We start from the raw sequence: 12781 nt of genomic DNA on the forward strand, positions 1-12781 counted from the left end.
TCTGCCAACCTGTCCATCACCATTGCAAATGAGAAGAGGCTCATAGCCAAACCCTGATGTAATCCAGTCTCCACCCTGAACTGACCTGAAACCCATCGGTCACTCCTACTGCACACCTCACCAGTGTTTCGCTGTTCTCATACATGTTCTGCACTAGTCTTTCTCTATATCCACAATGACACTGGCTGTCTTTCGTCCAGTTTTCCTCCCCTCACAACATGGTGATGGCCGTCCATCCATGAGACTAGTTCTGTTGGAGGTTTCTTCCTGTTAAAAGGGTTTTTTTTTCTTCCAACTGTTGCCAAAACACTTGCTTATAAGGGGGTTATAGGATTGTTAGGGTTTTTCTATTTTCTTTGTATTATTGTAAGGTGTTTACCTTACAATATAAAGCCCCTTGAGGAAACGTTTGTTGTGATTTGGCACTATATAAATAAAACTGAATTGAACTCCCTTTGTCTCTGTTTGTCTGCAACCTCAGCAGATCAAAGGGAAATTAATTTGATCGCTGGTGTTGTTCTGTGTTCTCACAGCTACAGTTAAACTCTCAAGATCAGAATTAAGTACAAACATTTTATATATTTTCTAAATCAACAAATTATTACATGCACATTCCTGTGACAATGCAACAGTTTGCTTCACTTAAAAGTAAGGCAAACTGTTGCATTCCTTTTGCAGTGCAGAGTTAAGCTGCACATATAAAATGCATACCCCCAGCAGAGAATCTATATTGTGCCATTATCACCAGCAGGAGGTGACACTAGTGTTAGGTCTCTGAAGTGGAATCTGTTCACAGAGCCAGCAATAAACAAAGGTAGAATTTACATTGTGAAAGACCACATATTAAATGTCCATTTTCAATAATTGTTTATTTATTAAAACACAAGTGGAAAGAAAGTACAACTATAGACCACGTTACATTGCTTGGAGCCAGGCCCAGGGGAGGGGCTTGTCAACAAGTGCCTGGTGGTCAGGCTAGCCGGTGCAGCCTGGCCAGGCTCAGTCACGTCTTAACATAACATATTAATGTAATATGCCTGTCTTACAGAAGGTGCACACCTCTTTTTTATTACAGAAGGCTGTGATGACTAACTGAAACCAGACAAAAAAAATTTATCTATACAGTAACGTGCATCACAGCTTGTAAATCATAGCACATTTTCCATAAATGCAAAAATGTGAAGAAATAACTGCCTTCATGTCTGGTTATCAACCTTTATTTTTTCTGTTTAAAACAAATGGAAAAACTCAACAACACATAAATATCCATATTTACAGCATCTGTGGTAGTGTAACACAGCCTTCTGCATTCTTTCTTCTATACTACACCCATCTGGTCCTCATGAGAGCGCTGGTGGAAGACAAAGGACACAGCAGCATCCCAAGACGCTTTCAGCACTTGGTCCCTCAGGCCCTTCTTGTCAGAACAGTGGTTCCAATGGGAGAGGTCACTGTTACAGTCAGCATCATTGTCAGGTTGTCTTGTTTCTCTGCCATTCACACAGCGGCGACAGCGAAACCTAATACAGGAGGGGAAAGAGGCTGATTAAGGGCGTGCCATACATTATGATCCATAGTGTGAGATTATTTTTCTATCATAAGTTGCGCAGAGAAAAGACATAACTGTGAGAAAATAATTTCATTTCAGCGGAGCAATTAAATTTCTCACGTGTGAAGAACTTAGCAGCAATGAACACAGTGTCTGCTTTGTGCTGCTACAGTTTCCCCCCCTCGCGGGAGGCTTTTTCCACCTACAGAGGAATCCTGCTAACACGAATCAACTGACTTTTGACTGGATGCCCATAGGATCCTTTGATCAACAGTTCAGGTGATTGTGTTAAACAGTTACATTGGTTATTTACTGCGTAGCAGTATATATACTGACAACAGTCACTGGATTACATCACTGCTGAAGAAATCTTTAAAACCAGAAGATTCAAAGGTAAGTTCTGAAGCCTCTGCACTGCTGTCCCATTAATCTGCATGCCCTTTATAATTAAAAATAACAAGGATGAGGCAAGGAAGTGTGCATCATAATCAATCAATTATAATTGTAGCCAAAATAGAAATATAACCATGCCACCAAAAAGCTGCTCAGTCAGCAGCAAACACGTTCACTTTGGTGGGATGTGCAGCTACAAGTGATAAATCAGTACAGACCGAGAAACTGTAGCCGTGGCCGCAAAGCACACACTCCTGCAGGTGCGACGGCTTCTTTGTGTGGCTGTTGAGTTTTACACGCGAGGGTCGTTAAATTTAAGCACAAAGAATTTAATTGTGCCGATGAAATTAAATTCTTTTCTTGGATTATGTTTTTTTCTTGAATGCAACTTATGATAGAAAAATAATTCCATACATAGCATAATAATGACTTCAAACCATTATTATCCACGTCAACCTAGCAATAAAAATGCCATAACTAACAACTTCGAATCACTTTTCACGACAGTGTCAAACCCTCTCAGTTTTGCTCAAATAACTATTAATCTCGAAAACTCACATTAACCTCACTTGGTGTCAGTTCTTGTGCGAAAGCCCATAAAATCTAAAAGCACATGATAGGCTGCCCAGAACATGATAGATGCAAGGATCTAACTGCAGCTGTAATGAGTTCTCAACTCAGAGAAGAACACATAACCTTTTACAGCTACGTTACTTGTGCCAAGAAAATTTCTACAAGATATTTGGGCTTTAATTTTAATTTACCATTTCTAGAGTAAATTAAGCTCTCTGGACAATTAGTAGACTGAACAGCACAGACAACGTGTGTGAGTAATGTGTTGTACTTGTCGTGCGTGTCACTAGTGGTCTCTTCGTTGAGAGTGAAGAGTTCTCGGAGTTCGCCCAGAGAGAAGTGACGCTCCACATCCTGCTCTTCATCCACCACACAGCTGCTCAGGGCTTTTTTATGGGCCTGCCTTTGCAGGATCTTCTCTTCAATTGTTCCCGTCTGTCGGGAAACAAGCACATGTCAAAACTGGTAAATCTGTAACCAGCTCAGTGTAGATTTCAAAAGTAACCTGCTGTACTAAAACACTGAATGTGAGGTCCTAAACACTGTTGAAAAAGCACTGAACTGACAGAGAGAAGTCGGTAGATGTAGCAGGTCTTCTTCTGACCATCTCTCCACACCCGAGCCATCGCTTGCTCGTCATTCGCTGGGTTCCAGTCGGGATCAAACATCACCAAGCGGTTAGCACCAATCAGATTGAGGCCACATCCACCAGCCTTGCTACTCAGCATGAAGATGAACTCTGGGTTCTGAGAAAAAGATGTCTTCAGACACTGTTCAGAAGTCTTTCAAAGCTCTCAATATTGCTTCAAACTGATTTTCCAACTCACCGACGGGCTGTTGAACTTTTCCACAATCTTGGCTCTTTTCTTGATGGACATTGTGCCATCCAGCCGAACATAGAGGTATCTGACAAAGACACAAAGGAGGAGGAATTAAAATCATTTAAATAGCGCACTTAAAATAGTGATTTCTGCAAATATACCTTCTAGATCTGCAGAGCTTTTCAAAGAGATCCAGAGTCTGTGTGTAGTTGGAGACAAGCACCACTTTGTCTCTTGTTGTGGTCTTTGTCATTGCCAGAATGTAGTCGAGAACCAGCATTTTCCCTGAAATAAACAAAGCAATAAATAGAGAGAGGGGAGGCTGCATGACTTCAAAATAGCACCACCCTTTAGACACATTTACAGAAAATTAGTCTTAACAAAAGAAGGCAATAAAAAAGTTAATTCTTATAAAACAATATTTTATATAATATCATGTAAATGTAAAATGTAAACATTAGACAAGCTATTAAATTGTGAAAACAACCCTGTTCACATTTTTACTTAGCTTATCTATCTGACCTAATGTTCTGTTTACATTCTACTAATCTAATGCTAATCTTCTTCCAACTAGTAAGTGTGGATGACCTGGAAGACCATCAGAGGAGCTGCACCACGATATGCTGTGCACGTTCTTACCAGAGAGCTGAGGTTCAACATCTTTGGTGGAGTAGTTTGGAGGAAAAAGTTCTAATGCCCCTTCAAATCCCTCCTCCCGTTCCACACACTTCTCATAGATGAGAGCTGGATCTGAGAAAGATGGCACTCATTTGTATTTTTTCCAAGCAGAAGATAATTCTAGATGTAAGACGACAATCTTGTTTTCTATTAACATTTTACATTTTAGCTCAATTATGAGAGGACAATTTTTCTGATGATCACTGTAGTGTTCACAGATGCAACATTTTGTGTTACATTTTTCTCACTTACGATTGCACAGTTTCTTGAGTGATGTGATGGAAGACAGGGAGGAGACACTTATTTTGCCCTTTTGTAATGTCTCAATGGGTTTGGCCTGCTTTAGAAAGTGTTTATAGAGCTCTGTCTGTAGAGGGGTCAGCCTGCAAGGAATCACAAAGAGACACAAATTCAAATCAAATTCCATGTAAATTAAATCCTGTTTACATTTTTGTTTTGGGACACTCCATACTCCCAAAACACCTCCCACAGGACACCCCGAGGGACACGTTCGAATGCCTTCTCCAAGCCTACAAGACAAATGTAGACTGGTTGGGCAAACTCCCATGCTCCCTCGAGCATCCTCGAGTGGGTAAAGACCTGGTCCAGTCTTCCATGATCGGGACAAAAACTGCTCGAGTAAACCTCAAGTAAGGGATATATCAAAAGTATCATAAATTAATAGGAAAAATAAATAAATTATGGTAGCCCCAATACTACCCCTCAGCCTCCTGGCAGGAGAATTTTCTTCTGTACGTTTCCTCTGAAAAGTTCCGGTTCTAGAAGATTTAATTAGCAAGTCACTAACCCTACTAACCCTACCCTTGGGTTACTGTATTTTTTCATATCTTGCACCAGGTGTTCAATATTTTAACAATGCTGCTAATTGTAACCAATGTGTTAATTAGAGCATGCAAGAACATACAAATATGTCCTTCCAACACCATAAGAAAATGAGACATGAGCTATTTTACGAGGCTTTCATTCTAGCGATTCTGCTAGCTAAGTTTTAGACGGATGTTCATAATTTTTTATTGCTAAAACTAAGCAAGCTTTATAATCACTTAAAAACCCTAATTTTCAATTTTGCAACAGCAACAAATGCAATGTAAAATGTAAAAAACACTGGTGGCTGGCAGTGCTACACAGCCTCCTTGGAGAGGATATTATGCACCTATAATAGCAGATGCAGTTATTTCTCTAAGGTCTACTTCAACAAATCAACTAGCCTTACTGGTAACAAATAATGAAAGAAATGGTACGCTTTAATCTATGCACCAAGTCAGTCTGTTGAACCTCAGTATCATTCTCACTACAAACTGTAGCAATACTGACAGATCATTCCACGTCAGGTTTACATAAAATAAAACAATTATAAATGAAACAATAAGCATGTAATATCTTTTAACACTTATATCAAATTGTACCCTGGCCTTAAAATCCATACAGTTACAGCAATCTGACAGCATAAGGTTTAATTTAATCATTATAAAAACTCACTGTAAAACAATAGTTATTGAGAAAATGCTTTGAATATCATTTTGTCAAAAGACTGAAACAATGATGCTGGTATATTATATCGTGCCACTGATTAAAATAAATAAACAAAAACAAATTGTATCAAAGTGTCCCAGACTCTCCGCAGATGCAGCTTTGCTATTGGTATGAGAAACCTATATGATATCCTTCCTGAGTACTACATATATGTCATGGGGTTTTTCATTTATTAATTTTTAACTTAAATTTTTTTTTAAATCCTACAATACAGCTTTCTTGAGCTATTGTGTTTTCAAAACTTGGCTCTGATACGAGATTTTTAGTAGATGCATGTATGGTTTCAATTTGAAAACACTCATTTTCATCTTAGTTGATTTATCCTGTTCACAAGATTTTCATACAACTTGAACAATAACCTTGAGGTCAAAGTCACCAAGATTTTAACTTTGAGATTTTTAATAGATCTGGAAAGAAAAAAAAAAAAAAAAAAAAAAACCCTGCGTCACCTCGTTCTCAAGTTATTGTGTTCACAAAGTTGGGTGTCCATGGTGCCCAGCACCCACCCACCCAGCAGAGTGAGGACAATTTATAAAAATTAAAATATTAAAGAAGTTATCTCTGCTTGAAAAAAAAAAAAAAGAAGAGGGTTCTTCATGTTGAGCACCAATCTACCTACCTGCAGCACACAATCTGCTCAATTTTCATAGGAAGATACTTGGACAAGATATCAGATGTCCTCCTTATCAAACACCTGTTGATACAGAATATGGTCATTACAACAGAAGCAGAATAAAAGAGAGTTCAGTTTGTTGAAGACATTCGTCTAAACACAAAACATATAAATAAATATTTATTTTTAGGATGCTTATGTTTACTTGACTCTGTCTGACAAAGACAAAACAAAGGAGCAGGAATTAATATAATTTAATTAACACAATTAAAATAGTTGTTTCTCCAAATGTATCAGAGATTATGCTGCATAATCTCATTCTAAATCTAATCTATGAAAATCAGATAATGAAACAAAAACATGCTGCATTCAATTACAAAATTATATCTTAAAAAAACTCAAAATAAAAGCTAAAAAAGCCTAGAGATTAACAGGAACAGGTCATCTTATGATCAGGACATAAGATTAAATAAAGTTTCATCCCCTCTGTGTGTGTCCCAAGGATCCCAGGGGCTATGTTGTCTGGGGGGAGGGGGAGCCATTCAGAACCCCCTGTGCTGCTTTTTGAACAAAATGAAACAAGTGTGGACATTTCTGCAAGACAATGATGCCAAACATGCAGCCGAGGAAACTTTCAATTGGTTTCAGAGCTGCTACAATTACCCGGCCAATCACCTGACCTGAATCGAAATGAAAACCTGTGGGAAGAACTAAAGCTCAGAGTTCATAGAAGTGGCCCACAGAGCCTTCACAACCTGAGAAATGCATGCAACTAGGTTCTCCATACAGGAAATGTTGAAGCTGTCATTGCCAACAAAGGCTTTTGTATGAAGTATGAAATCAATTTCAGTAAGTGTGAAATACTTTTTTCCTGTATCATTTCTCATTATTACACATAACTTAATTTATGAACATCTATGGGTTCTTTACATGAGTGGATTGAATGGATTGTTACCGACATCCGGTGAGAATTTTGTGTCAATAGCACTCTTGAAAATATATTTACTTAGAAAATAGCACCAGCACCTGCCTCAAGGCAGTTTATATTATAAGGTAAAGTACTTTAGTGTCGTGTTGCATGAACTTACCTGTTGACTATGCTGATTAGCTCCTTCAGTTTTTCTTCCCCACTCAGTCTTTCTTTATCACTGGCATCTGCATCCCGTCCCTTAAGGATGGGAAGTTCGAATCGCTTTTTAAATTCCTGGGATGTGCCTGCCATCCAGATGAAACGTTAAAAAAATCTGATCAGAAAAGAGCTTTTTACCTATTTCTGTATTTGTAATGCTGCTTACCAAGAATACCAGCATTAACAAAGTGGACCAGGCTGAAGTACTCCAGAAGGTCATTCTGTATGGGTGTGCCTGATATCAGCACTCTCCTCTGGGCACTCATGGTGTTCAGGGCCTGATATGTCTGGTTATCAGAGTTCTTAAGCCGATGGCCCTGAAGAATACAATAGTACTGTTACATCCTAACTTCGAGAGTTCTTGATAGCTCTGAATTGTATGGATAAAGTGAAATACTTCGTCACAGATGATAAGTCCAACTTTTCCCCTGTGCAGAACCTCAGCGTGCAGTCGAAATGTCTCATATGAAATGATGAGGATGGGTGTGTGTGCTCTCAAGCTGCGCTGCGAAATGAAACTCTCTGAAAGAACAGGAAACAAACAAATGACCCTTTAGGGAAGCTCATCTAACAAACTTCTCACTATTTAAACAATATTAGCAATAGCTCTCAAGTAAAACCATCTTCTCTTAAACTTAAGTCTGCTTGGGCAACAATTTCAATCATGTACACTCTATGACAATGTTTAGAATATTTTTATTCTGCTGAAAAAAAACTTTTCACTGACAGGTAAATGGTAAAATGGCCTGCATTTGTATAGCGCTTTTCTAGTCCCTAAGGACCCCAAAGCGCTTCACACTACATTCAGTCATTCACACACACATTCACACACTGGTGATGGCAGCTACATTGTAGCCACAGCCACCCTGGGGCGCACTGACAGAGGCGAGGCTGCCGGACACTGGCCCCACCGGGCCCTCTGACCACCACCAGTAGGCAAACATGGGGTTAGTATCTTGCCCAAGGATATTTGGCAGGAGACAGCCTGGGATCGAACCACCGACCTTCTGATTAGTGGCTGACCTGCTCTGCCACCTGAGCTACAGCCACCCTAGGAGGTCTTCCTTAAGCTAGCAAAAGATATAATGCTGAGATCAAAGATTATTATACTCAGACAATCTGGGGATACACTTCTTTTTGTTTTTTCTTGGCCAGCTGACCAATCAGAGACTAAGCTTTTTAACAGGGCGGGCTCAAAAAGACAGGAGTTAAGACTATAACTTTGGTCCATTACAAGGCTTTTCCAACAACCTTTCTGTGGATATTTATAATGAGAGAGAAATTAAAGTTAGATACCTAGTTGTCTATTAATGCCTTCCTTTGATCCTCCATCAATGGCCAATGGTGTGATACGTGTTCCCAGCCACTTTCTGACTTCATTATACCAGTTATGAACCAAGCTTGAAGGTGACACCACAATGGCCTTGTCTATCTCTGGCTTAGTATCAGGGCTTTGGCGTAGCAGGGTCCACATGAGGGTGATGCACTGCAAGGTCTTTCCCAACCCCATCTCATCAGCCATGATGCAGCCATAAGATCCTGGTATGCGTCGGCCCGTCACACACTCCCACATGAACTTTACACCCTTAAGAAATTAAAGACATTCAATGTGAATTTCAAAGAAAAAAAAACATCACTTAAGGTGAACTACACTCCTTTTTTGGAGCTGAGTCACACTTCACTGTCTTCTTACTAGTTGGCATAAGATATCAAAGTTTCAGAAGCAGCTTGCAAACTACTTTTGGAGGACTGTAAGAAGCTGAATTTGTGGCTAGCTGTGCCATGAGGTACAAATACAATGTTAAATTAAACTGTGACAACATCCAAAACCGTTGAAGACATTAAGAATAACTAACTGTGCACAGGCACAAATCTGTGATTCATTAACATTTTCATTCATATTTTACAAACAAATTTAGCAATGCCTCTAAACATGTGTGGAAACAAATGAAGACTTGGCAGTCTTGGGTAATTTAAACAGAAGTATTTAAAGACAAGAAGTTTTACGTTACAGTTTTTTAATATTCTTGGTTAAACTAACATTTATTCTCTTATAATAATGATTTGTTTTTGTAAATCTAGAGTCAAGCATGAAATATTCCACAGTATATGTTTAATACTATGATACTGTTGTATGATATGTGCAATACAGTAGCATAGAGTAGTTTATGTGTAAAGATATCTTGTGTTTACCTGTCTCTGATGGGGTCTGAGCACTTTGCCTAACACTGGATCCACAACCACATGAACGGGTAGTTTTTCTCTGAAAAGAGCAAAGATAGCTTGTGTCACACAAGTATTTTTTAAATCACAAACATGAACAGCACTCAGACAGACAACAGACAAGAAAGTATTGAGTAAAAGATGATGTATTGGAGAAGGAGTTGTGTTTTTGACCTACTTGTCAGCTTTGATCAGGTCATGGGCACTCAGAGCTGGAGGCTCGTAAAGAATCAGAGCATCTTCGGCAAAAGGATCATGGAGTGGTCTTCTCACTCCTGCACGCTTTAAACCAAGTGCCCTGATTCCCAGTGATCCTGTAGGTATTTCATTAACACAGCAGTGAAGTAATATGCCTGCTGTACTAAAATTAAAAGAGCCATGGTGAGAGAAAAATGTTACCTGCATAATTTGGAATAGGAATTTTAAACGGTTTGGACAGGATACTTTGAATAAATGCCTCCTGCAGAAAAGATTTTTAACAGGTAAGCCTCTTTAAATCATTAAACTTTATTCACACACAAAATCTATACAAAGATATTTATCTGACAGCTTTAAACAATGCTTACATGTTTTTCACCATCCATACATGCAGGACGGTTGTTGATCTGCGTCAGAGGCTTTCTATGGATAGAAATGTGGTTTTCTCTCATTTCATTATCGCCTTTTCTTCTTTTCTCCTGCATAAAAAATATAAATAAATAATTTAAATGTTTTTTAAATATCTGTAAATGGCATACACCATAAATTAGGCCCCTCACTTTCTGCCATGGCTCTTTAAAAAAAAAAAAAAAAAAAAAAAAACACAAAAAAAAAACACAAAAAAAAAAAAAAAAAAAACACAACAAAATTCAGCAGGTTATCCACTGCTCTAATTTTCTACAATTATGTTTGTGTGTGTGTCTTTTAAAAACAAAAACACTAATGAGGAAGCTGTTAACAGTCTTTTAATAACATACACAAGTGGCAAAAAATGATGGCTGGCTAGATGTGTATAACTCATATTTCTATAATTAAACATATAAAATTACTGTCGCATCTTTACCTTACAATATTAAGCGTTTTGAGGCGACTGTTGTTGTGATTTGGCGCTACAGTGGTCCCTCGTTTATCGCGGGAGTTACGTTCTAAAAATAAGCCGCGATAGGAAATGGGCAACTTTATATTTTACAATCATTATAGATGTTTCAAGGCTGTAAAACCCCCTCACTACACTCTTTATACACTTTTCTCAGACAGGCACGAACATTTTCAGATTTTCCTCTCTTGTTTAAACACTCTCAAAGTTCAAACCTTCGTAGACAAATAAGTCCAGTATTATAGAATGAAACCAAAGGCACCCACAGGTGCATTTGATGGTGCAAAACTTCTGGTTGACATTGTTGTGTTTTGGGGGGAGAACTTACAAACATACACACAGGGGCATAATTTCCAGGGGGGTTAGGGGGGTTATGACCCCCCCAGTAATCAGACGCTATCAATATAATCCCCCCAATAAAATTATGAATTATCTTGCATAAATAGGCTGTTGATTTTCTTTACTCATTTCAATTATTACCAGCAAAATAGTTGCATGTTTAATCATCTGGAAATTTACCCAGATTTATTTATTTATTTTGACAGAGATCTTGACACCCCCCAATGTTCAGCACAAAGTTAGGCCCATGAACATACAGTACAGCACTTCAGAGTCACACTGCTAGCGAATGTAAATTTGACGTGCTGGACGCATTCTGTACAGGAGATGCGGTACGGAGGAGATTGATTGACAATGGTCTACAGCCAATCAGGTCGCAGAACACGATGTGCTATAAAAAACAAAAAACAAACATGTAAAATTGCACAAAAAAAATCCGCGAAACAGCGAGGCCGCGAAAGCTGAACCGCGTTATAGCGATGGACCACTGTATACAAATGAACCTGAATTGAACTGAAAGTTTTAATAGGAAAACCCTTAATCTAAGAAATCAACTTGGGATGTAACACCTAAAATTTAAAACATCCTATTCTCCTAGGATGCCTAAAGGCTAAAGTACACGCTTACTTTCCTATTTGAAACTATGTCTAAAGGCAGGTTTAAAAAGGTGTGACACAGGTCAAGAAGCACTCCAACATTAACACCTTAGCTCCAGATATACAGCAGCGGTCCTGTACTTACAGGTTTAGGTGTCCACTCATCTTCACAGTAGTCTCCCTCCTGCTTGCGTTTGGCAATCTGACTGGGAGCGAGACTCCTCCGCTGGGACGGAGGTTCATATATTGACATTACAATTTCTTAATCAACACCCTAATGTAGTGTGTAGGCCAAATGAAATAACTACGAATACGGCTTATTACTTACCATTTCCACGTCTATTCTATGTGGCTGTAGTAATGCTGAGACGTCTCGCCTCACCGTGTTGCTAGCGTTTGTTCGTAGTTACCGCTGTCTGCTTCTTGTCTGTGCCGGTGTACTCCTCCGGTACTATAAACACTCGTTTAACAAACACGTGTTCCCAGCGTTAACGTGAAACGCACTACTAGGTGTATATAGTTAATAGCAAAATCACGATAACGTCAGTATACATAAAGTATACGGCGCACTTTCCTCCTCGTTTCAACTTGGCGCTAATTGTTGTACAACACTACGGAAAGCCGGAAGGACAACAAACTGTTGTAGGCTCGATCTTTATTCGTCCTGTTCAATGAAGCAGAGTACCTGTTGAGTTCAGTCTGTTATTAGTGACATTTCTTTATTTGAAATTATAAAGTGAACAGTCAGTCATTCCAGTTCAGTTTGTACAGTAGACATACCAGGCAAATAAGAGTAACAATTAGCAGTACAAATAAAATAAGAAGGGTAAATAAGAACGGGGGGGGGGAGTGATATGAGAGACTTCATAATAGCTTTGTACTTGAAAATTGTATCTGTGACAGCTAATTTGTTGCTGTTATTGGTGACATTGCAAACACCCTTCAGTAACCATTCCGTCATTGACAGGAAGCTCAGTCTGCTTTTCAGTCTTGAAATTGAGCAAAAAGTAACAAAAAGTAATATCAATGACACTCTGGCACTTTGTAACAAAAGGTGTGGTTGATTGTCCCGATGAAAAAGTTTTTGTAATGAGGTTGTTTTGTGAGTGTCTCCTGTCACAGATCTTCAAAGAAATCACCCCAGCCCTCACTCCAAACAGCTGATAAGAGTTACACACCCGCCCACATCTATAACATTCAGTTCAATTCAGTTCAATTTTATTTTGTTTATACAGCGC

General features: G+C 38.8%; 1 protein-coding gene across 1 annotated transcript; it reads right to left on the minus strand.

Annotated features, from left to right (window-relative positions):
• Positions 1-850: 850 nt before the first annotated feature.
• Positions 851-12178, minus strand: rad54l (RAD54 like). Its single transcript, XM_040048546.1, has 18 exons — positions 11872-12178; positions 11689-11769; positions 10100-10210; positions 9933-9993; positions 9712-9847; positions 9504-9573; positions 8607-8895; positions 7708-7832; positions 7477-7627; positions 7270-7396; positions 6188-6262; positions 4267-4397; positions 3976-4086; positions 3498-3621; positions 3343-3421; positions 3082-3261; positions 2787-2950; positions 851-1520 (listed from the first exon to the last, which is right to left on the minus strand). The coding sequence occupies exons 1-18, from the start codon at positions 11872-11874 to the stop codon at positions 1319-1321; spliced, it is 2220 nt and encodes a 739-aa protein (XP_039904480.1). The 5' UTR covers positions 11875-12178; the 3' UTR covers positions 851-1318.
• Between the last annotated feature and the right edge of the window lie 603 nt (positions 12179-12781).

Source organism: Simochromis diagramma, unplaced genomic scaffold (assembly GCF_900408965.1).
Source record: "Simochromis diagramma unplaced genomic scaffold, fSimDia1.1 OVJJ01000557.1, whole genome shotgun sequence".
NCBI classification, from domain to species: Eukaryota; Metazoa; Chordata; class Actinopteri; order Cichliformes; family Cichlidae; genus Simochromis; species Simochromis diagramma.